Source organism: Halichoerus grypus, chromosome 5 (assembly GCF_964656455.1).
Source record: "Halichoerus grypus chromosome 5, mHalGry1.hap1.1, whole genome shotgun sequence".
NCBI lineage: Eukaryota > Metazoa > Chordata > Mammalia > Carnivora > Phocidae > Halichoerus > Halichoerus grypus.
In genome coordinates this window covers 153,172,465-153,197,143 of record NC_135716.1, presented here as the reverse complement: position 1 = coordinate 153,197,143, position 24,679 = coordinate 153,172,465, and the positions used below count along the sequence as shown (strand labels likewise).

The following is a 24,679-nucleotide window of genomic DNA, read 5'->3' as shown; positions in this document are numbered from 1 at the left end:
CCTCGGCTGCCATATCTGGCCCTCCTCTGGAGAAATGTACTCATACAGTGCAGCGGCCAAGGCCCAGTGACTCACCACTACCCTCCCTCTCCCCATTCGGCCAGGCTGCCTAGCTGTTTGCAAGCCTGCGTTTCGTTTCTTCCAGGTGTACTAGATCTTAAGTAACCTCCTTGTCCTGTTGTCTTGTCTCGTCAGTCGATCATTGGAACCACCCACCCCAGCATCGTGGAGTGTGTGCTGAAGGTGCTGCGCACGATGCACCTGGAAGTCCAGTATGAAGGTAGGGGGGGCAGCTGGGTCTGTTCCTGCTCACACATTACAGAAGCTGACCGTGAGAACTAGACAGACTAGCTCCAACAGTTTTCTCTTAGTCACAAAGAACCTTGTTGGGTATCCTGGAGAGCTTTGGCAGATGGTAGATGCTGGTTCGGTCTGATCTGCAAGTTATTCAGAAAATGACAGTCACTTTCTGTACTTCGAATCAGCCACGTGGTACTTTTTTTTTTTTTAAGATTTTATTTATTTATTTGAGAGAGAGAGAATGAGAGAGAGAGCACATGAGAGGGGGGAGGGTCAGAGGGAGAAGCAGACTCCCTGCCGAGCAGGGAGCCCGATGTGGGACTCGATCCAGGGACTCCAGGATCATGACCTGAGCCGAAGGCAGTCGCTCAACCAACTGAGCCACCCAGGCGCCCAGCCACGTGGTACTTTAACATTGGCTATGATCCACCTGGGTCCAGAGCTGGCTGGTTCCCAGTCTTTTTTTTTTTTTTAAGATTTTATTTATTTTTATTTTTGCAAGAGGGAGGGAGGTAGAGAGAGAGAGAGAGTGCACAAGCAGTGGGGAGGGGCAGAGGGAGAAGCAGACTCTCCGCTGAGCAGGCGCTGAGCAGGGAGCCTGATTCGGGACTCAGTCCCAGGACCCTGGGATCATGAGCTGAGCCAAAGGCAGACGCTTAACCAACTGAGCCATCCAGGCGCCCTCTGGTTCCCAGTCTTATGTGGTACTTCCCCTCTAACCAGAAATCACCCAGAGGACTCCACTTGTAAGGAACTAAACTGAACAGTGGTAGTATTGATAAGTTTGCATGTATTCAGTCCTCCTATGTGCCTGCTACTTTCCGTGCATCATTTCATTTAATTCTCAAAAGAACCACAAGAGTACAGAGCCTGACACATATTAGGTATTCAGATGCTCAAATGAACGAACGGTGGAGGTAAGTATTTTTATGTTTTTCAAGCTAAAGCATTGAAGCACAGAGATATTAAGTATGCTTCCCCAGGTTATACAGCTAACCAGAGTCAAACCAGATCTGAATCCAAAGCATATGCTTTTACTTTTTTAAAGTGATCCTTTTTTAATTTATTTTTTTTCATTATTTTTATTTATTTATTTATTTATTTTGTGGGCAGCAAAGCAAAGTTTATTGAATGATAGTACAAAGCTCCCAAAGAGGGAGGGGACCCGAGAGGGTTGCCCTAAAGTGGTCCTTTAAAAAAAAAAAGAAAAGATTTATTTATTTATTTGAGAAAGAGAGGGAGTACATGCATGCGCATGGTGGGGGGAGGGGCAGAGGGAGAGGGAGAAAGAGTCTTAAGTGGACTCCAAGCTCAGCTCTCATGACCCTGAGATCATGGCCCTGAAATCAGGACCTGAGCCGAAACCAACTAGATGCTTAACAGACTGTACCACCCAGGCACCCCCAAAGCATATGCTTTTAACATGAGCCCATGGCAGGTGTTTATAGGATGTTGTTTCCTTCCATGTTCCTATAGTGGTTCAGAGAAGGAAGATTCTGTTTTCAACAGGAGGGAGCAAAGAAGGGATTGCTGAGAAGGTGGTGTTTGAGCTGACCTTGGAGAATGGGAAGGATTTGGGAAAGTGGAAAGGAGCAGAGGAGGGCATTCTGGAAAGGGGAATGGTATAAACGAAGTTCCGGGCATACAGAAGTACAAGATGTATCTGAGGAATGACAGGTAGATAATTTAGTGGAAGTTTGGTAGAGGTCTCAGCCCAGGAAGACCTAGAAAGGTAGGCTAGGACCAGACCGAGGAGTACCTTGAATGCCAGATGGAATACTGTCCAGGAGGTTACCTGGGTGGTGGTATCCGCAGTAGGTCAGAACCACAGGGAGACTCGAGGCTTGAAGCCAGTTGGGAGGCCTTTTGGGTTGTTCAGATAACAAAGTAAGAATGCCCCCATCTAGCCAAATATAGAGGCCCTGGCAAGAGGGAATGGACAGGACTAGGAAGTGCCTGGGTGTGGAGAATGAGGTGGCATAAGGGGAAAGGGCAGGGCTGAAGAGGCGGGGACACAGAGGCCCATTATGCAGGAAAAGTGTGGACATCAGCAAATATTAGGATCCCTGTGTCCAAGATGGCAGGCTGGTGGAGCCCCGGATCCAGGAAGTCTGGGAGGGGCAAGAGGAGCAGGCAGGGACCAGGGTTCAGGTATGCATGTGAGACTCTGGGGAAGACCAGCAAAGGTCCAGAGGGTGACTTCAAATATCGATTGTTTTTCAGAGGCAGTGTTGAAATTGAATGTTGGTCCGTTTTTCCTGCAGTAGCATGCCATTTTTGTATTTGTTTGACCCCTGCAGGTGTGCTTGGGAAGATGGACCTTGTATGGTGAGGAGTAATGCTGTGTTAAAATCAATTACCAGTTGGAGGAGAGTCTCCTAGCTGGGGAGGAGTTGCCAGAGAGGGGTAGGGTAGTGGAGGGAACTGAGTAAAGGTCAGACCCAGCAGCAGAGAGTTGTCGCTGCATGGGAGCAAGGGTGAGGGGGGTGACGTGGCAGTGGACTCATGTTAGGAAATGTAATCAAGCAGCCCGCAAAGACTACTGGGTGGCACTGAGCCTCCTTCCCTGCCACCACCTCCACGGGGCTCACATGACCACTCCTACTCATCATCACTTCTTAGCTTATGCCTTTCTTCTCCAAGGTCTTCTGTCACCTGCCTTCCAGCCCTGCCCAGATGTCAGCCCTCCTTCCTTTGTAGCACCCTGCACCCTCCTCCCTGCCAGTACCCCCAGCCCTGGAGCAGTCATTTCCAGAATACACTGCACAGTTTCAGGCACTTCTTCTTCTTTTTTTTTTTTTAAGATTTTATTTACTTATTTGAAAGAGAGAGTGCAAGCAGGGGGAGAAGCAGAGGGGCTGGATGAGGGAGCGGAAAGAATCTGAAGCAGACTCTGCGCTGAGTGCAGAGCCGGGGGGTGGGGGGCTCAATCTCACAACCTTGCGATCCCAAAACCAAGAGTCGGAGGCTTAACTGCGCCCAGCAGACGCCCCAGTTTCAGTGCACTTCTTACCACTTCTGTCCTTATATCCTCAGAGCAGTCTCTGGCCTAGGGTAGGTCCTTGTTGCATGTTTGTGGAGGGAGAGAGGGAGGGAGTTCTGTCCATACACCCTGAACCCTGGCAGAGGCAGAAAAGTGTGAAGCTTTCTCACTGCCCTTTTGGTTTGATGTCTGCTCCTGTGATAACAGTGAAACTGTGAGCCTCAAAATAATTTCAAACAGGCCAGACTCATAACTGGTGCTCAAGAAATGTCTGTTGAATGAAGGAATTCTTTTTCACCAGGGACTTCAAAAGGGTCTTGGTGTAACTGGGAATATAGAGCGTGTATATGTGCGGTTGTCCACTAGGGGGAGCTATTCCACACGCTCGGCAGAGTGGAAGTTTAGGGAGCGAACGCGGCGTTCAGCTCCCACTGAAAATCCTCCAAAGGCAGGGCAGGGAAGGTCTGACAGGTCTTAGATGTGGTCCAACAGTGCCGAACAGGGAGGACCAGGGAGAAATTTCTCTGAGTTGGAGGACACCAAATTGCAAGACCAAGGTAAAGTCCCCCCAGGGTGATGGCAACAGTCACGGTTGAGAGAAGCCTGTGACCAGGAGGGGTGGGTGGTATAGCTGAATGGACTAACCTTAAAAGGGCAGGGTTGGTTTGTTTTTAAAAAACAAATATTGAGTGAACATCTGCGGTGTGCCAAGTACTGTGCCAGGTACTGGGGGTGCGGGGGCGGTGGTTGTGTTTGTACTGAGAAGAAAAAGGAATAGTTGAGAAGGAGGAGGGAAGGAGGACGCACTCCACCTCCCACGCTGGGAGGGGGTAGTTGACATCATTCCCCTGAGAAGGCTACAGGGAAAGTGCAGTTCTCAGGGAGAGTGCCGTGACAACAGGTGGAGAGGCTTGGGAGGCTAAGTGACTCTTTCCCTTGCAGCGTGGGCCCAAGGGTGCCAGAGCCCGGTGGCGGCTTCACCTCTTTTCTCATTGAGAACTGCACCTCTGCGCCTCCGAATCTACCTGCCTGCCTGGCCTGTTACCCACGTTCTCGGCCCTCTTTCCCATCTCAGCTGAGTGTCCCTGCTCCTGCCGCAGCCAGCTCTTCTGCTTCTGCTTCTGCTCTGAAGCACATTCATAAAGCCTTCTCATAAACAGAGGCTCTCTCTTTCTCTCTAGAGGATCATCTCCGGTGACATGCAAATATGTTCTGTATCTCCCATCTTAAAAAAAAAAAGAGCCCCTCCTTGGGGACTTTAATCTATGGATTAAAAGAGATTTAAAAGACACCCCCCCAGATTAAATTCAATGATAGCGTTTAAGGATGCATAGCGCTCCTTGACCCCAAGTTCCACTCCAGCTACTCATTTTTCCATTTTCTTCCTACTTGATCTCTCAGCTGCTTTTGACCGAATTGGCCCAAAGCAACTTTTCTTCTCTGGGCTTCTGTGACACGACTTCCAGTTCTCCTCCCTCAAGCTGGGTCTGCCATGTTTGTTATGATTGCTTTGCTACTTTCTCCTATTTCTCTACCTGACTGTTGGGTCAGCCTACTTCTCATCTCTTTACCCACACCTTCCGCCCGCATGATTTTGTCTAGTCCCCAGCTTTACACACCACATATATGTTATATATTCAGGTACCAGACTGTGTCTCTGGCCTGACCTCTCCCCTGAAATCTCCCCAGACATCTGAAATTTATAGCCAAAACAGAACTCTTGATTTTCTTCCCAAATCCTACCCTGTCTCCTATTTTCACTAAAAGGTGCCACCACCAACCCAACTGCTCAACTAAAAAATGTAGGCCTAGTACCAAATGATCTGCTTTCTCTCACCTCCCACTGTGTCCCACCGTTACCGAGTCCTCTCGGCTCTGTCCCTACTTACAGTCTCTGTCCCCACCACCACTGTGATCGCCCGTGGCTAACTCACCATCCTGTCACTAAATTCCGCTTCCATCCTGGCCTCCTATAATCCATTCTCCCATTGCAGCCAGAACGATCATTTCAAAAATAGGTTCCCCTTGCACCTACACTAAACTCTCCACACCTGCCATGGCCAGCAAAGCTTCTGGAAGGCTCTTCCCCCAGACCTTGGATTGATGGACAACTTCTCAAACTTCAGCTCAGACGTCTCCTCTGAGAGAGGCCTCTGACCACTCTCTCTAAAGCGTCCCCACTCCCTTCCACTGACCCCTCAGGCTCTCTCCAACACACCACATCACTGCACTTACCTCTTTCAGAAATTATCTCACTCACTCATTTACTTGTCTAGTGTCTGTGCTCTGCAAGAAAGTCAGCTCCACAAGAGCTGAGGCTTCATCATCTTTGTCTACCATTGTACCCTGGTGCCTACAGAGTACTGGCAAAAGTAGCCTCTTAGATATTTGTCAAATGAATGAATGGAGATGAGTGAATCTTGTATATCCTCGTTTATAGTGACAGTCATCAAATTGGAAATAGAATTTGAAATACCTAATTTTTTCAGCCCAGATGGCGAAGTGCAGGCTGTGTGTATTAAATGACCTTTTATTTCCTGAGAGTTCTTAAGGCCAAGGAAGAGAGTTTGGAGAAGGGTGGGGAAAAAAGGAACGTTTCCTAGAGGAAGGTAAGAGATGGGAAGGCCAAATGCACAGAGAGTGGATGCTGTAGTCACCCATTGCTTCTAACAAACCACTCCAAATTTAGTGTCAGAAAATGATCACTATTTTAACTCTCCCATAGTATGTAGGTCAAGTATTACAACAGGACACAGCAGAGATGGATTATCTCGGCTCCCTGTTATGTGGAGCCCACCAGGAAGACAGCTGGGGGTTACAGCTGGAACGAGAGGCTAGTACTGATTTTTCCTTTCCCCTCAGGCTCCAGTATGGTTCCACACGGCACCTTTTTTCTTCCGAAAGAGTGGAAGAGAAACCTGTGTGCCAAGGAATGGTTTTCCAGTCCTCAGTACAGGGGATTCTGGTTGTCCATTCTCTGTCTATTCTTCACTTTGAAGTAGAAATAACCAGGGAAAGGGTAATGATGTCCACTAATTTCTGAGGGTTTTTTTTTTCCCTAGAATTAAGATTTTAGAATTTCTTTTAATGATGATCCCATTTAACATTAGAGAGCCAAAATTAAAATTAAGGGAGGCCTTCTTCAAAGTGGTCTTGCCTGGAATTTATCTCCATTTATGATTTCTGTGAAGTGAAAAATGGCAGTTTCCTCCCAGGGAGGATTGCTATTCCAGGAATTGGTGGCAGGCAGGGACTTAATCATGACGAGCAATCTAAAGCCGTGGAAGTACTCGTTCACTGGCCTCCCTTCCTAGAGAAGAGAAATGTCAAAGTCATAGAAAGTTTTACAGAAGAAGAAATTAATGAGTTCTGTTGGGAATTTGAAATACATATGTGTGTGTAAATATATTGGTATCTTTTACAAATCAATTATTACCTTAGGATCATAAAAATTACTATGTATGACTTAATTAGAAGCAGACCAATCATTGTAAATTAATTTCCCAAATGTATGCCTGCCAAAAATCAATTAGCCAAATGACCAATTTGCTGCGTGCCCAACTCACCAAATTACCAATTTACTGACAACATGTTTCCTTTAAATATTTGTAAAATTTAGCCATTGGTTGTATCAGTAGGGCCTAAGAGAGCTGGGAGAAGCCGGGACATCAGAATTCCCTGGGCCTTCACCCCTATCTGCCCTTGGTTGGCCCCCTTCTCTAGCCCTTGGTCTTCCTTTCTCTGTCCCACCTCTCCCCATCCCCTCTTCTCAAGGATGGGTGGGCTAGGCCACACAGTACGGTGACATCCAGCAGGGTCCCCCACCGGGTCCCCCTTCCCTGCCATACAGCTACAGAGCTTGGGCAGAGACAAATGGAGATTCCTCAAAATGCTGCTTTGAAGACAAAATGAAAGTCGTTATATTCAAACTTTGCAGAAATCTACAAAAGCTGTTAAATCAATCCATCTGTAATCCATTATACATTGCTCTATAACAAATTACCTCAAAACTTAGTGGCTAAAAAAATAAACATTTTTTAAAGACTTTTATTTATTTGAGAGAGAGAGAGAGAATACAGAGGGAGAAGCAGGGAGCCTGATGAGGGACTCAATCCCGGGACCCTGAGATCATGACCTGAGCTGAAGATAGATGCTTAACCGAGTGAGTTACCCAGGAGCCCCAAAAATAGACATTTATTATCTCACACAGTTTTTGTGGCTCAGGAATCTGGGAACAGCTTAACTGAGTGGTTTTGGCTCCAGGTATCTCATGAGGCTGCAGTCAAGCAGTCAGCGGGGGCTGCAGTCATCCGAAGGTATGACGGGACCTGGAGGACCCCCCCCCCACCTTCAGATGTGGCTCACTCACATACCTGGCGAGTTAGAGCTTGTTTTTGACAGGAAGCCTTGAGTCTTCACCACGTGGGCCTCTCCATCGGGCTGCTTGACTGTCCTCACACCAGGGCAGCTGGCTTCTCCCAGAGCGAGTGATCTGAGAGAGCGCAAAGAGGGGGCCCCACTACTTTTTATAATCTAATCTCTCTCAGAAGTTGCACACTGTCACTTCTGTTTACCCTGGTCATTGGCGGGGGGGGGGGAGGGGGGGCTGGCGGCTAGGGAGGAGAAATGGGCTCCACCCTTTGAGAGGAAACAGACTAGAACTTTTGTGGACATATTTTAAAACCACTGTACCATCTCAAAAAAAAAACAAAAAACAGCTGTGCCAGTTTCCATTCCCACCAGCAATATGTGAGGGTTCTAATTTCTCCACACCCTTGCCAACACTTGTCATTGTCCTTTTTTTTTTTTAATAGCCATCCTAGTGCATGCAGAGTGGTGGTACCTCATTGTGGTTTTGGTTTGCATTTTCCTAATGACTAAAGATGTTGAACATCTTTTCAAGTGCCTGTTGGCCATTTATATTTCTTCCTTGGAGAAATACCTTCTCAAGTCCTATGCCCATTTTTTTTTTTTAAGATTTTATTTATTTGACAGAGAGAGACACAGTGAGAGAGGGAACACAAGCAGGGGGAGTGGGAGAGGGAGAAGCAGGCTTCCCGCTGAGCAGGGAGCCTGATGCAGGGCTTGATCCCAGGACCCTGGGATCATGACATGAGCCAAAGGCAGATGCTTAACGACTGAGCCACCCAGGTGCCCCCCTATTCCCATTTTTAAAAATTGGCTTGTTTGTCTTTTCGCTCTTGAGTTGTAGGAGTTCTTTGTATATTCTGGATACTAGAATGGTTTCTTCCATTCTGTTGTCTTTTCACTATTTTTTTTAAAAGATTTTATTTATTTATTGGAGAGAGAGAGAGAGAGAGTGAGTGAGCACACAAGCAAGGGGAGAGGCAGAGGGAGAGGGAGAAGCAGACTCCCCTGCTGAGCAGGGAGCCCAACGTGTGGCTCCATCCCAGGACCCCGGGATCATGACCTGGGCCAAAGGCAGACGTGTTAACTGACTGAGCCACCCAGGTGCCCTTGTCTTTTCACCTTTTTGATAATGTCCTTTGTTGGTTTATTTTTATTTTTTTTATTTTCTTTTTAGATTTTATTTATTTATTTGAGAGAGAGAGAGACAGAGATAGTGAGAGAGAGCACAAGTGGGGAGGAGAGGGAGAAGCAGGCTCCCCGCAGAGCAAGGAGCCTGATGCAGGACTCAATCCCAGGAGCCTGGGATCATGACCTGAGCCAAAGGCAGACACTCAACCGACTGAGCCACCCAGGTGCCCCATTTGTTGGTTTATTTTTAAATGATTTACATTTTTTGTTCATTCATTTACTTATTCAAAAGAGCAGGCACTGGGCTGGGCACTGAGTGTATAGTGACACACAAAACGAAGTCCCTGCCGGGCTAGAGCTTTGACCCAGCAGTCATAATACCAGTAATGATAACTCGTCATCACTACCAGTGAGGACTGTGTGCCTGGCACTGTTTTAAGCTCTTCAATTATGTCATACAGTCCTCAGAACAATTCTGAGAAATAGGTACTATTATAATCCCCAGTTTTCAGATGAGGAAACTGAGGCACAGAGCAATTGAATAACCCGCCCAAAGTCTCAGAGACAATAAGTGGGAAAGTTGTGGGTCACACCCAGGCAATCTGACCCCTGCACCCAAATCCTCACCACCACACTGTCCTATCTCTCCAGTATTACAAAAATAAGACTTAAAATTTTTACCACTTTTGAGAAACAGTCAAAAACCTGAGGATGGACAATATTATTACCATAAAACATAATAATGTTTTCTTAGCCTTCTCAGGGTCATGCAAATACTATAAGATCTCATTTTTAAAACTACATCTTTTGGGCGCCTGGGTGGCTCAGTCGTTAAGCGTCTGCCTTCGGCTCAGGTCGTGATCCCAGGGTCCTGGGATCGAGTCCCACGTCGGGCTCCTTGCTCGGCGGGAAGCCTGCTTCTCCCTCTCCCACTCCCCCTGCTTGTGTTCCCTCTCACGCTGTGTCTCTCTCTGTCAAATAAATAAATAAAATCTTAAAAAAAAAAAAAAAAACTACACCTTTTGCCCCATAGAACCTTGTGCCTTTACTTTCCGCTTCTGAGCTAATCCACATCAGCAGAAGTTTCAGCCTTTCCGGCTGTGTAAGAGGCCACCCGTCCCGTGTGACTTCATTGAACAACAGTCACAACGCTCTGATGCTAAAGGATAGTTTAACATTAAAATCTGCTGAATATTCTTTTTTTTTTTTTTAAGATTTTATTTATTTGACAGAGACAGAGACAGTGAGAGAGGGAACACAAGCAGGGGGAGTGGGAGAGGGAGAAGCAGGCCTCCTGCTGAGTAGGGAGCCCTACTGGGGGCTCGATCCCAGGACCCTGGGACTATGACCTGAGCCGAAGGCAGACACTTAATGACTGAGCCACCCAGGTGCCCCAAAAATCTGCTGAATATTCTTAAAAGATAGGTTATTTCCCCAAAATTATATACTTCAACTGCCACACTTTATTCACTCTTCCTAAGTTTTATTAAACAGTCTCCCGTAGTTGTTTGTTTGTTTTTTAATAGAAAGTCCTTGGGGAACACTCCTTTCTAATGGCCCAGTTTACCTGGCCCTCCAAACCTCCTTGTCCGCCCGGACCTGGCACTGTCTCCCCTCGGGCGCCTGGGGCAGTGGTCAGTGCCCCACTCAGGTGCCCGTGCACGGGCTGGTTGGACTCCGGGAGCCTTGCCCGGAAGAGCAGACACCCGTGGAAGACACTACAGTAATTCTTAATTCAGAAGCAGTACATATACCACCAGAGCACATAACATTAATTACTTCATCGACTGGCTTTTTTAAAAGAAGTAGTGTGTAAAATATGCTTCTTATGTTTCAACAATGGGCTTTGAACAGGATGTGGTGAAAGAGGTGGTGAGATGTACAGGAATCAGAGATAGAATGCGGCTGGTCGGGAAGATCCTTGACACTGGTCTCTTCCTTATAACAGCAATTTGCCAAGTGTATTCACACTCTCACCCCTGGAAAAGGAAGCAAACCTGTGTCTGGACGCTCACTGAAGCACACTTCTCACATGTGGCCAGTAGGTCAGTCTCGTGTGGAAGTGAAGACCAAGAACTGGGACTCGGGTTTCCCAAGGCTCTAGGAGAAAAAATTGTAAAACAAACTTCCTCAGTGCCGAGTGCCTTAGAAATCGTTGCATGCTGGGGCGCCTGCATGGTGCAGTCGGTTAAGCGACCAACGCTTGGTATTGGCGCAGGTCGTGATCTCAGGGCCCTGATCTCAGGGTGGTGAGATCAAGCCCCGTCCCCAGACCCCAGTGGGCTTGAGACTCTCTCTCCCTCAGCCCCTCCCCCAATAAATAAATAAATCGAAGGAAGGAAGGAAGGGGGGAGCAAGGGAGGGAGGGAGGGAGGGAGGAAGGAAGGAAGGAAGGAAGGAAAATAGTCACATGCCACAGTTCCCAGGTGCAATGCCATGTCTAAGTTTCTGTCTGTCCAAAGAATACTGAGCCCACCACTGCGACCCTGTCTCCTATTCGTTGTGATTCGCCAGGCAAGTCATTTGTTCAGGGTTTCTTCAGCTATCAGACAGGTGATCAAGGAACTTTCTCCCCGGGCTGACAGGCTGTGGCTTCTGTGGTTGCTCTTTGGACTGGAGGGATCCCTTCTTCCGCACTGCAGTTTCCGTGAGCGTCAGTGCGCCACTTTGCATCTGTTTGGTCTACTGCTGTGCCAGGCAGCACAAAGCACTGTAGCTGACACGGAGCCGACCGGTTTGTCAAATGAAAGCTTGGGCCCCATAGAGCTGCTTCTCAGCCTCAATGGGTGTGACCTCCCCATGGCTCTAACCCTCCTGGTCACACTCTCCTCCCTGAATACTCTGATCTCTTCCTTCCCTGACCTGAACTCTCCTAGTTTCCTCCTCTCTGTCAGGAAACTGTTGCTCAGTCCTTTGTACATTCCCATCCCTCCACCAGTCCCTTAGGTGCAGGTTTCTTCTGCTCTCAGGATTCAATCCCAGGTCCCCTGCTCTTCTCTTTCCTTTCTGTCTCCGGTACCTCATCTACTCCCACGGTTTCAGTGACCGCCTATAGCGCTAGAAACACGAACGGCTCGCCTTTATAAGGTGTCTACTCCACGTTAGGTACTGCTCCAGCTCTCTACTCGTTAGTCCTCACAACCAGCTGACAGAGTAGGCACAATTATTATTCCCATTTTGTGGCAGTCGGGCAGAGCAGTTGAGTGACCTCTCTCCAGCTCACACTGCTCTCCTGAGCTCCATCCCAATTTTTCCATTTGCCTTCTGAACCTCTCCCCTCAGGTGTCACTGACCATGTTCAGAACTGGACTCCTGAGATTCCAGCTCTAAGGTCCCAATCTCAGCAAAAAGCACCCAAGGCTGGAAATGTAGGTCATTGCCATCTCTTCTTCCTTCCCGCCTACAATCAACTTCTAACAAGACCAGTCAACTCTTAACTCCTTACTATCGTTCAAATCTCCCTTTTCTTCATTCTGTCTCCACTGCTGTAACTCATATCTCTATATTTCTCACCTCTAAGCCAACCTCCATCTCTCTAGCGTGGTCCCCACGCAGTCCGTCCTCCTCATCCTCCACCCGAGCCGAGGCAGCAGAGCTTAGTGGTGAAAAATATGAGCTTTGGAATCCCGACAGAGTCATTCTGCTACTTTTTAGCTGTTTGATCTTGGGTAAGCTACTCAACATTTTTGAGTCAGTTTCCTCTGAAATGAAAGACAAGAGGGGCCCCTGGGTGGCTCAGTCAGTTGAGCATCTGACTCTTGATTTCAGCTCAGGTCATGATCTCAGGGTCGTGGATAGAACCCCACGTCAGGCTCCATGCTCAGTGCGGAGTCTGCTTGAGATTCCCTTTCTCCCTCTCCCTCTGCCCCTCTCCCTGCTCACCTGTGAGCATGCACGTGCGCTCTCTCTAAATAAATATATATTTTTTTAATCTTTGAAATGAAAGACAAGAAAAAACACCTGCCCTATGCGGTGGCTGGCACATGCAAAGTCCTCAGAAGCCAGTCTGTCTCCTCAGGCTTAGGTCTCACTCCATGACCCAACACCCCATGTCCTAGCCAGACCTCCCTGCTTGTCCGGCCACAATGGTGGCATGCACTTGCCACATTCTTCATTCCAGTGCCTCCCTTCTCCTCCATGGCTTTGTCAGCTCACATGTCACCTTCTCCAAGAGAGCCTTCTCCTGATTCTCTGTCCCCCAGTTCCTCAACATACCCTCACACCAACCTGACTTGCTTTGTGTTCCCATGGCTCTTATAATACTACAGCGTACATACCAGTTTCCTTACTGGTATCCCCCATTAAACTGTGTCATCCCTGAGGGCAGGGATTGTATCTTTGTCCTCCTCGTAGCCATAGCACAGGGGTCTGGCACACAGAAGATGCTCAGAAAGTATTTTGTTAGATAAATGAATGAACCAATGAATAAATCAGTGACTGAAACAATTTAGGACAGTTGGGTGTTGTCAGCAACACAGGCTTCGGGCAAAGCTGCCTAAGACAGTAATCCCCCGTTGCCCTTTGCTTTCTGAATGCTCTGCTATGCTTCAGAATTAGCACAGTGGGTAAAGAGTTGTAACTGGCTGTGGTTCCTATGGAGACATTTGGACAGAGACTAGCCCTTTCACTTTTGGTGTAAACATGGACAGCTGTGAATTTTAAAACTCAATCAAAAATGATTCAGTGAATAAAGTTTCATTTTTCCAAGGAGTTCCAAGTGTTGCAGACACACTAGCAATGAAGGCTTAAGCGTTTAGGGTAAAGTGAGTAGGCAAAAGCAGATATTTATCTCCGGGAGAACTTGGTCCTACGTGGGCAGAGAATACGTTTTGTGGTCAGGGAAATTTCATAAAAATATTTTCATTCATTCTTTCCACCCTGAGTGTTCTGAGTCATTTCTTGCTGCAGGGAGAACTCTCTTAGGCACAGGCAAGGGTTTTTCGCAGGCGTCCTGGCACTCAGGTGCCGTCAGCTTGGGCCTGGGAAAGAGCCCAACTACTAAGGGAGGCGAGCTGTGCAGCAGCTGACTAGGCTCAGCGGAGTTGGGCATGAGGGCGGGCCAAGCACACTGATCCAAAGCCCCGCTAATTCAAAAAGAAGGAAGAAAATTTCATAACCAAACAATAAGAGAACAAGTGAGAAAGACTTGGGGGTTTCATGCACCGGCCAAGCGGCCTGAGGCATCCCAGGCTGCATTTTTGTCCAAGTGGGAGAATGTTTGGGGGACGCCCGGGGGTGGGGGGGGTCAGTGTGCTGGTCCCTCTCCCTCTGTGATCCCAAGTTAGAACCACATCTGAGCAACGGGAGGCTGGAGTGGGGGGCCACTGGGATTGGGAGGGCAGGAAGACCTGGAAGAAAGAGGAAGCCCAGGAGCCAGCAGCAGCTGGACAGTCCTAGGAAGTGTTTCTGAATGAAGCAGCGGTTTCTGAATCAGGCTGGCCCAGAGAGAAAAGGGGAGGCCGCACAAGGCCTGTCCCCAGAATACTAAGCGCGAGAAGGGGTAGCAGGGATGTCCTTAAGAGTCCTTCTGCCAGAGAGTAAATGATTAGGAAAAACAGGCGGAGACAAGACTGGCTTTGTGTGGGGCTTCAGGACGGGGCCTCTGTATGCTCCATGGCTCTGCGGTGTGGTGGATGGGAGGCCCCCCCAGGACTTGGGACAAGGGCAACCTGGGGCAGGCCTTACTGGTACCTTTCCTTAGACCGACTCACAGCCCAGACTGGTTCTCCTTCCTGCCAAAGAACACTCTGAGTCCTGGAGTGGAGACGTGGGCACCCCTCCTCCTGGGAGCGTTGGGAGCTGACGGCGCTCGGCACCGGGCAGGAGAACCGTGTATGGCGCCTGAGACCCAGGAGGGGGCTGCTGGCTGCCTCCCCAGCCTCCGCCTCCGGGTAAACAGGCCGCTGCGCGGCTGGTGACTGTCAGTGACAGTCTTCTGACAAGATTCTAATCACCAGCCCGTGTTCACGGTTAGGCACCATATGCGTGTGTGTGGTTAGCACGTAGAGCTGCCAGGAGCTGCCCGCCGCCTCCTGCGGACCGCCGCCCTGCGTGCGCTGCAGACCCGTGCGGGGCCCGCCACTGGCCGCCTGCCCCGCCCCCCCGGCCCCCACTGCGCAGGCCCTTCCGCCCGCGCGCCGTCTCTGACGTGAGCGTCCAGGCGCGCGCCTCGGTTCCGGGCTGAGCCGGCCGTCGGGGGCGGAAGGGCGGCGCTCTGGCGGCCGCGGCTCTCCAGCCTGCCGAGAGGCAGGGCCGGGGCCGCTTGCACGGCTCGGGGCGGGCGAGGGCGGCAGTGGGCAGCGCGGGGCCGCCCCTGAGGGCCGCTCTCACCGGGCCCGCGGTCTCCAAGCACGGTGCTAGGCTGCCGTTACCCGCGCACGGGAAGGCAGGCTCCAGTCGATTCTTTTCAGCCATCTGTGGACTGGACTGGTTCGAGGCTCTGGGGAGGCAGAGCTGCCTCAGATACGTTCACTGGAGTTCACAGTCGTGGAGAGACTGACTGATGACGGCGGTACTCCGTGGTGAGAAAGGGGGGCTGTAGGGCCAGAGACCCAGGACGGCCACTCCTCGGTGGTCCAGAGTGGAGGCAGAGGGAGAACAGGCCAGGCAGCTACTGGAAAGCTAATTTCTGAGGTGAGTCTAGAAGAATAAGTAACAAGAGGCAGGTGAAGAAGACTGTTCTTCCTGATAATGGTAGGCTAGGAAATTTGGATCAGTCCCCCTTCTGGAGGGATTGATGTTGAGTTGTTTTTACTCACAACACTTCTCACACCAAATGGGGGGAGGGGGGTTTCCACACCAAGCAATTGTCCAGTTCTTCGCAGACATCAGTTGGGTACCCTATAATTCAGTTCAGTTCTGACACTACCCGGAGTTAGCTTCAGACTCCACAGGTTTAAGGGCTCAGCACCTTAAGACTGCCCTTACTTCAAATGCCAGTCGTAAGTATTAGGTTCCCGTGTTATTCATACTTTTTTTTTATATTTTATTTATTTATTTGACAGAGAGACAGCGAGAGAGGGAACACAAGCAGGGGGAGTGGGAGAGGGAGAGGCAGGCTTCCCGCGAAGCAGGGAGCCCGATGTGGGGCTCGATCCCAGGACCCTGGGATCATGACCCGAGCCGAAGGCAGACGCTTAACGACTGAGCCACCCAGGCGCCCGTTATTCATACTTCTGTCCAACTTGGCTACAAAGCCGGGGGGTTCATGCAACCCTTCCTCCCTTTCAAGTTCAGTCATTTGCTAGAACAACTCACAAAACTCAGGAAAGCATTTTGCTTACTATTAACGGTTTAGTTGTAAAGGATACAGATCAGGAACAGGAAAATAGAAGAGATGTATAGGGCAAGGTATGGATTGGGGGACTGCTCCAGGCACACCACTCTCCCACACTTCAGTGTGTTCACCAATCCAGAAGTTCTCTGAACCTCTCACTTCAGGGTTTTTATGAAGTTTCACTATGTAGGCATGGTTATTGGTGACTGATGAGCAAATCATTGGCTATTGGCTATTGTACAACCACCTGTGTGGTCCAGGAAACCTCAAGTCTTGAACTCTGACAAAAGTGGTTCAGAATTGTTAGTGCCCGGGTGGCTGAAAGAAGAAAGGAAAGTGCTCTCTGGAAGAAAGGATCTGCATCGTAGTTCTGAAGTTTTTCCCTACAATTAATTTTGCAAATATATAACCAACCCAGGGACACCTGGTTGGCTCAGTCATTAAGCGTCTGCCCTCAGCTCAGGTCATGATCCCAGGGTCCTGGGATCGAGTCCCACGTCGGGCTCCTTGCTCAGCGGGAAGCCTGCTTCTCCTTCTGCCTGCCATTCGCCCTGTTCATGTTCTCTCCCTCTCTCTCTCTGTCAAATAAATAAATAAAATCTTAAAAAAAAAAAATACAATAGCTAAAAGTAATTCCTCAGTGTACACATTTAACAGTAGAGTAGACACAGGTGAAGAGAAAATTAGTCACCTGGATGAGGGGAAGAAAAGTAAGGATAAGAGTGAGACTATCTAATAGAGGCAAAGAGAAAAAAGAAAGACTAGGGCAGCACCATTAAGGAGACAATGGTGGAGAGTTGTCAAGAACTGATGAAAGACACCAACCCACAACAAAGTCTAAAAAGGTTAAATCAAAATAAATCCACACAAAATGACTCAAGTATGTACTGTCTCCAAGAAATTCACTTCAAATAAAAGAATATAGGCAGGTCGAAAGTAAAAAGATAGAAAAATATTTCATGAAAGTACTAATGAAAGGAAAATAGGAGTAGCTCTATTAATATCACACAAAGTAGGGGCACCTGGGTGGCTCAGTCAGTTAAGCATCTGATTTTGGCTCAGGCCGTGATCTCAGTGTCCTGGGATCGAGTCCCGCATGGGGCTCCCTGCTCAACAGGAAATCTGCTTCTCCCTCTCCCTCCGCTGCTCCCCCTGCTTGTGCTCTGTCTCTCATCTCTCTCTCTCAAATAAATGAAATTTAAAAAAAAATAATAAAATGAAAAGAAAAATCAGCAAGTATATAGAACTCAACATCATCAACCAGCAGGGTATAATGACATTTATAGAACACAATTCTATATTTCTAGAAAACAGAAGGGAAGGAAATAATTCCTAATTAATTTTATGAGGCTAGTGGGGTGCCTGGGTGGCTCAGTCAGTTAAGCGTCTGCCTTCGGCTCAAGTCGTGATCCCGTGGTCCTGGGGTCAAGTCCCACATCGGCCTCCCTGCTCAGTGGGAGCCTGCTTCTCCCTCTCCCTCTGTCTGCCACTCTACCTACTTGCGCTCTCTCTCTCTCTCTCTGGCAAATAAATAAATAAAATCTTTAAAAATATTTTTTTTCATGAGGCTAGTATTACCCTAATACCAAAACCAGACAGTGGCAGTACAAGAAGAGTACAGATCAATATCCATCATCAATATAGATGCAAAAATCCTTAACAAAAGATTAGCAATTAGGATTCAGCAATATATAAAAAGAATCATACACGATGACCAATTGGGGTTCATTCCCAGAATGCAAAGCTGTTCAATATCCAAAAAGTCAATCAATTTAATCTACCAAAGTAACAGGCTAAAGAAGAAAAATCACATTATTATATCAATCAATGCAGAAAATGCATTTGACAATGTCAGCACCCATTGATGAACCCTCAGGAAACCCTCAGGAAAATAGAACTAGAGAAGAACTTCCCCAACTTGATTTAAAAAAAAAAAAAAGCATCTACCAAAAACCTACAGCTAATATTATACTTAATAGTGAAACATTGAGGATGCCTGGGTGGCTCAGTCATTAAGCATCTGCCTTCGGCTCAGGTCATGATGCCAGGGTCCTGGGATGGAGCCCCGCCCATCGGGCTCCCTGCTCATCAGGAAGCCTGCTTCTCCCTCTCCCACTCCCCCTGTTTGTATTCCCTCTCTTGCTGTCTCTCTCTCTGTCAAATAAATAAAATCTTTAAAAAAGAAATAGTGAAGCATTGAATGCTTTGCCCCTGAGTTCAGGAACAAGGCAAGAATGTCTACTGAAGGATTACTACTAGCAAAAGAAAAATGATCCTAGGAGACAATTCTCTACAGGTCTATCACATTTCTGCATATCTTTTAAGTGAAATAACAACTGCTCATTGTCCCAAACTATCTTTTCAAGGATGTTGATGAGCAAACAGCTTTGGAAAATAAAGACATTTCCCCCTTTGGAGCAAAAGGCAGGCATGCTTACTGACTGTAACATTCAGGTCTTCTAAGTGTTTCTCATTGTAGTGCACACCACTGCACAAGGAGGCATCCAAGTGTGTTACCCCCATGGGACTTGGGGGCAAAGGGATTCAATGCAAAAAGAGAAAAGTCACATAATCAATATGAAGAATATAAAAGAAGACATCACTAAAGATGCTATACTCATTAAAATGATAAAAAGATGAGATAATGAATTTTTTTCAATGTTTGAAAATGTAGATGAAAACTGCTAGAAATTATAACCTACCAAAATGGACTTATGAAGAAAGAGAAAACCCAAATAGTCCTCTAATCATTAAAGAAAATGAATCAGTAATTTTTTTTTCCATAAAGTCAGCTTTAGAGAATTCTATCAAACATTCAAGATAGGGGCACCTGGGTGGCTCAGTCGGTTAAGCGTCTGCCTCCAGCTAGGGTCATGATCCCAGGGTCCTGGGATGGAGCCCCACATCGGCCTCCCTGCTTGGCAGAGAGCCTGCTTCTCCCTCTCCCTCTGCTCCCCCTGCTTGTGCTTGCTCTCTCTCTCTCTCTCTCTCTCTCTGTCAAATGAATAAATAAAATCTTAAAAAAAAAAATTCAAGATAAAATTCTCATCTTACTCAAACTCTTCTCAAGATTAGAAAAAGAGAATATAAACCCCAACTCATTTTCTAAGTTTAGCCTAATCTTTTTTTTAAGGTTAGCCTAATCTTAATATAAAAATCCATCAATGATACCATGCAAAAGAGAAATTATACACCAATCTTACTCACCCGCATAGCTGCAAAAACTCTACACAAAATATTAGCAAACAATCTAGCAGCATATGCCAAGGATAATATGTCATCTAGGAATGCACATATATCATCTTAATAGGAAAAAAGTTTGAAAACAATGTCCAATAAGAGATATCTACAAAAAACTATAACAAATGCCATACCTAATAGATGAAACATTGGAAACGTTTCCTTGGAGCTCAGAAATAAGGCAAACTTGCAAACATTCCTCTCCACGGAAATCTTTAGTAAAAGGTGAAATACGCAATCTGAAGAGAAACCAGAGTATACTTAGCTATGTTTGCCACTCTTTCCATAACTGACTGCAGTTCTCCAAGACTGGTGTCTATTCCTGTGCCACCGTCACCCTGCTAGGAAAATTTGTGAAAGGGATTTTTGGAAAAGACATATGTTGATCCAAGGAAACAGGGAAATGTGCAGGGGTTTTTTTTGTTTTTTTTTTTTTTAAGATTTTATTTATTTATTTGAGAGAGAGAGAGAATGAGAGACAGAGAGCATGAGAGGGAGGAGGGTCAGAGGGAGAAGCAGACTCCCTGCCGAGCAGGGAGCCCAATGCGGGACTCGATCCAGGGACTCCAGGATCATGACTTGAGCCGAAGGCAGTCGCTTAACCAACTGAGCCACCCAGGCGCCCGAAATGTGCAGTTTTAAACGAAAATGTAGTACTGGGGGTGGCACCCATGGATATGCAAATGAGCCCTCTGGGTGAGATGGTAGGGTTGGCTCACAGTAGTGCAGGGTCTGCACCTGCCCCACCAACTGCTGGGGTGGAGGGGACCCAAAACATTTTTTAAGGGGCGCCCAGGAGGCTCAGCTGGTTAAGCATCGACTCTTGGTTTCGCCTCGGATCAGGATCTCATGGGTTGTGGGATCCAGCTGCCTCAGGTTCCTGGCCCACTGAGAAGTCAGCTTGAAAGATGCTCTCGCTCTGCCTCTCCCCCATTCATGCATGGGCTCTAAACGAATTGTTTTCTTAAAAAAAAATTACCACGATAGAACAATGTTTACTGACTTAAAAAAAGAAAAAGAAAAAAAGCACTTTGCCCAACCATAGGAAATCTTGAGATCTCAAACAGCAGTATTGTGTCACAGGCAGATGACAAACCTACAAATCTGTCTTGGACACAGACAACATTTAGCCCTAACTAAGTAAGGCCTCCAAAAATTGCACTACCAATTCTCTAGTGTTTCTTCCCACAAAAGGTTTTTGGTATCTATACCAAAGACCCACTTAAAATGGAGAGAAACGATATGTATGTTGCTCCTGTGCCCTGGTCCCGGATACCGGCTGATCCCCCTACGCTTGCGGTGCCTTTGCACCTACCAGCAAACGCTTTTCTTCCATGACAGAGAATTATCTCAAGCATATCCTTACTGGGCAAAGCTTTCCTGACAAGGATATAAAAGGTTAATTTTCATTATTCAAAGAGATATTCCTGGTACTAGTTCCCATGTGTCTATATGAGTTCTGGTATGTAAATGAGCTAGTCAGGGAACCGCGCTTCCCCGAAGTCTCAGCTCCCCTACGAGTAAGTGGAGAGAGGGGCCGCACCCCACTCTGTGCTGGGGAACAGCGCGATCTGTCTTCAACGTAGCAAGCACGTGTGTTTAAAGTAACACTTACCAGTGTTCCATCACATGACCAACTCACCCTGCCCCCGCCCAGCTCTGCCTCTATGCGATTCCCTTCTCTTTATAAAAATATTCCGTCCCCCGTTTCCCCATCTTCCCAGGCACCCCCACAGCCTAACCCCTTTTGTAGTGCTATACTGTGCACCTGGCGCATCAGGCGTTTAGTGCAGGCTTGCGCAAAGGCCGAGAGAATGGCGGAAAGAACGAATGATTGGAAAGTACCTCTAGGAAAGCCCCTTCAATAAATCCTAGTTCCTTCCTAACCAAGTCTTTCCTTTTGCTTCCACCCCGTACCTTAGCCAAAGTGCTTTGCCTCTGTGCCTCACTCTCTCAAAAGTGAAATAGGCTAGGGGCGCCTGAGTGGCTCAGTCGTTAAGCGTCTGCCTTCGGCTCAGGTCATGATCCCAGTGTCCTGGGATCGAGTCCCGCATCAGGCTCCCTGCTCAGCGGGAAGCCTGCTTCTCTCTCTCCCTCTCCCCTTGCTTGTGTTCCCTCTCTCGCTGTCTCTCTCTGTCAAATTAATAAATAAAATCTTTAAAAAAAAAAAAAAGTGAAACGGGCTAACAGTTACAGTGTCATTGCAAAGCAAACCTCTTTTGGTTATGGTGAGCTTCGAGGGGATGCTGTGTGGAAAGCCTAGGCAAAGAAGGGCTCCATAAATGGCTTGTCAAAAACTACCGCTTGCTTTGGTATTTACAGAAAACTTGCTTCCACCCTTCTCACTTGCTGCCACACATCCTCCACCCACTCGCTGTCTCCCTCTCACCCCCCCCCCACGCCGGGGGGCTTTGCCCATCCTTTCTCCCTTTGAAGACCTAGCCCCTCCCACCTCCGTGACACCCAGATTCCCGGATTCCTCCAAGCCGAAGGTGGCCCCACCTCCGTGGGGCCTCCAGCTCTGACAGCCTCAAAGCCTCCTTGATGGGTAGGCTCACCATCCAACCTTTCCTCCTCCCTCTATGGCGAGTTCTGTGAGGGCTGAGTGTGGCGGATGAGGCTCGGCCCCCTCCTCCTCCTCTTTAGCCCAGATCCAGCCGGACTGAGGTGTTGCCTGTCCAGCTTCCCCCACACATAGCTTGCACGGTGCTGGCCAGTAAAAGGTGCTAGGAAAGGAGCAGGAAGGGGAATGGGGGTAAAGGGAAGCGACTTGGTTCAAGGGGGTCTATGCTTGCTTGGTGGGGATGGGGGTTTTGGAGCGTCAGGCCTCCCCAGCGCCTCTGCCGTTCCCCAGCCATCGAGCTGATCAAGGACCTGGTCAACTATGACGTGTGCCAGGCGCTGCTCAAAGGCCTCGTGGAGCTGCTGATACCATCCGTCAAGGAGACGAGCAAACTGCAACCCAAGATCCTCAACGGTAGGGAGCCGCTCGGACTGGGGCTGCGGGGCGGGGGACTGGCCTTGGGAAGCCGGGCCTCCCACCTCACGGCCGCCCCCTCCGCCAGACTCCTTGGTTCCCCAGCTCACCGCCCACCTGCCGGTGTTCTTACAGCAGGCCGCGGCGGCCAAGGCCATCGGGTAAGCGGGCAGGAGGAGTGGGGGGGATGCGGCGAGCCAGGCTGGCGCTGCCCGCGGGTTCCGGGGTTGTGGGGGGGGCAGCTCGGGCCGCCGGAGGATCCCAAGGGGTCGCCGCCGCCCGAATTCCCGGCCCAGGGTCCTGGCGCGCAGCAACACGAGCATCGCCGAGGAGATGCTGCACCTGCGCGTGGTGCACAGCCTGTTGGCCGCCATGGGCAACTCGGACCACAGCAACAGCCAGCGGCAGGCCAGCCTCACGCTGGAGGTGAGCGGCGGGACGGCGGCGCGGCGCGGCGGGCCCCGGGGAGGGCACCGCAGTCACCCCGCCGCCCCCCGCGGCCGCAGTACTTCGTGCAGGTGTTCCCGGTGGTGGAGGAGCACGTGCGCAGGTCCATGGGAGAGGAGCTCTACACGCTCTTCCTCGTAAGTGCCCCCGCCCCGCCCCGCAGAGCCTGGACCGCGACCGGACGGTGCGGCCTCCAGAGCGTCCCGCCCGGGCCACACCCCCCACACACGCTGGGCCCGGGGCCGCTGCGGGAGGGACCGCGCTGGCTCGGGCTCCTCCCCACCCCCACCCCTGCCCCGCGTCCTGCGGGTCCCTGTCCAGCGCTTCCGGTCAGCCCCGGAGCCGGCCGCATTCCTGTGCCCCGCGCCCGCCTGCAGGTCCAGACTGCCCTGGCGGCTCAGCACGTTCCCCTTGCTCCTGCCCCCAGAGCAATGCCGAGGACTTGTACATGAAAATAGATGGCATTCAGGCGGACATCTTGGCGGCCAACAAAGTCGATGTTTCCAAAGGTGAGTGGGGAGTGAGGGGGCCTGGAGCCGAGGTGCAGCGGCACCCAGACTCAGGCTCGCCTCCCCTGCCTCCAGCATTATACCTCGGTGGCGTCCCCCACAGCAACACGACCTTTTACCTTGACGCCCAGGACCAGGATCAGCTGGCTTACATCACATACTTCCAGAAGGAGGATGTGGAGGGAGAGGAGTAACAGAGCCTCTGAGGCAATCCAGAAAGGCCTGGGCTGTGTTTCAGGAAGCCTGGCTGAAGGATCCTGGGGTCACGCTCACGGTGACTCCACTGGCCCAGGTGGGAGGCTGAGGGTTGGGCCTGCCAGGAGGGGAGAGGGAGAGCTGCTGGCTGGCAAGAATTCAATAAATAGTCTTGCTATATGTCTGTTCTCTGTGTAGCGGGGCGGGGGAATTAAATGAGAGCTTTGTTGATGGGCTGGGGTTCCTCTGCTCATCCAGGAAAAAAGCTGGTCTGGAGGGAAGGAACATCAATATCCTGGAAGATTTAAGAGCATAGCCTGAGGAGAGACCCTCACCTCTGCTCCCTACTGGCCCCTGCACTCTCTCCTCCAGGAGAGCACACTCACCTGCTTTTTCTCCTACCTCTGGTTGCTTCCTCTCATTATCTTTTGCTGATTCATCCTCTCAACCCAGCTTCTTCCAAATTGGAGTGACCTTGAGCCTCTTCTCTACTTTTTCACCCTGGTGATCTCATCCAGTCTCAGAACTTTAAATGCCATTTATACGCCATTGACTCCCACATTTCTATTTCCAGTTAAATATTTCCACCTCTTGGGCGCCTGGGTGGCTCAGATGGTTAAGCGTCTGCCTTCGGCTCAGGTCATGATCCCAGGGTCCTGGGATCGAGTCCCGCATCGGGCTCTCTGCTCCTTGGGAACCTGCTTCTCCCTCTGCCTCTCTCTCTCTCTCTCTCTCATGAATAAATAAATAAAATCTTAAAAAAAAAAAAAAAAAATTTCCACCTCTTTATGTCCAAAACTGGACTTCTGATCTGTGCCACCTTCCCCAACACAACTGATGGCAACTCATGCTTTCTGCCACTCAGAACAAAGGAGTGTTCTCCTTAATGTCTCTCTTCAACATCTGTATCCATTCTGTCTGTTGACTCTACCTTCCAAATATATCCAGAATCCAACCATATCTCACTACCTCTGTTGCTAATACCCTAATCTGAGCCATTGTTTTTCCTGCTTTGTTTCTCCACCATTGTTTAGACTACTCTAGAGGCCTTTCTACCCCATTCTCTTTTCAATACAGTAGCCAGGGTAGTCTCTTTTTTTTTTTTAGATTTTATTTATTTATTTGACTGAGAGCGAGAGAGCACAAGCAAGGGGAGGGGCAGAGGCAGAGGGAGAAGCAGCCTCCCCACTGAGCAGGGAGTCCCATGTGGGGCTTGATCCCAGGACCCTGGGATCATGACCTGAGCCGAAGGC

The 24,679-nt window shown here is 49.1% G+C and overlaps 1 protein-coding gene and 1 long non-coding RNA gene across 11 annotated transcripts in view; one reads left to right on the top strand and one right to left on the bottom strand.

Annotated features, from left to right (window-relative positions):
* Nucleotides 1–24,086, top strand: part of ARMH1 (armadillo like helical domain containing 1) — a 49,826-nt gene extending 25,740 nt beyond the window's left edge. For 4 of the 10 annotated variants that reach the window (XM_078073254.1, XM_078073256.1, XM_078073253.1 and 1 more), the window contains exons 7-14: nucleotides 196–280; nucleotides 22,153–22,275; nucleotides 22,364–22,436; nucleotides 22,572–22,701; nucleotides 22,782–22,859; nucleotides 23,150–23,231; nucleotides 23,363–23,523; nucleotides 23,685–24,086. In XM_078073254.1, the coding sequence (XP_077929380.1) occupies nucleotides 196–280; nucleotides 22,153–22,275; nucleotides 22,364–22,436; nucleotides 22,572–22,701; nucleotides 22,782–22,859; nucleotides 23,150–23,231; nucleotides 23,363–23,523; nucleotides 23,685–23,747 (795 nt within the window). In that variant the 3' untranslated portion in view covers nucleotides 23,748–24,086. Of the gene's footprint in view, nucleotides 1–195; nucleotides 281–22,152; nucleotides 22,276–22,363; nucleotides 22,437–22,571; nucleotides 22,702–22,781; nucleotides 22,860–23,099; nucleotides 23,232–23,306; nucleotides 23,607–23,684 lie in introns of those variants that run through there. The other 6 variants (XR_013448203.1, XM_078073258.1, XR_013448205.1 and 3 more) reach the window with 6 other exon arrangements.
* LOC118545888 (uncharacterized) lies at nucleotides 6,348–14,882 on the bottom strand. The gene is made up of 4 exons (XR_013448206.1): nucleotides 14,474–14,882; nucleotides 10,780–10,882; nucleotides 7,657–7,775; nucleotides 6,348–6,593 (listed from the first exon to the last, which is right to left on the bottom strand). It is a non-coding gene; the product is annotated as an uncharacterized LOC118545888 (long non-coding RNA).
* Nucleotides 24,087–24,679: the final 593 nt, after the last annotated feature.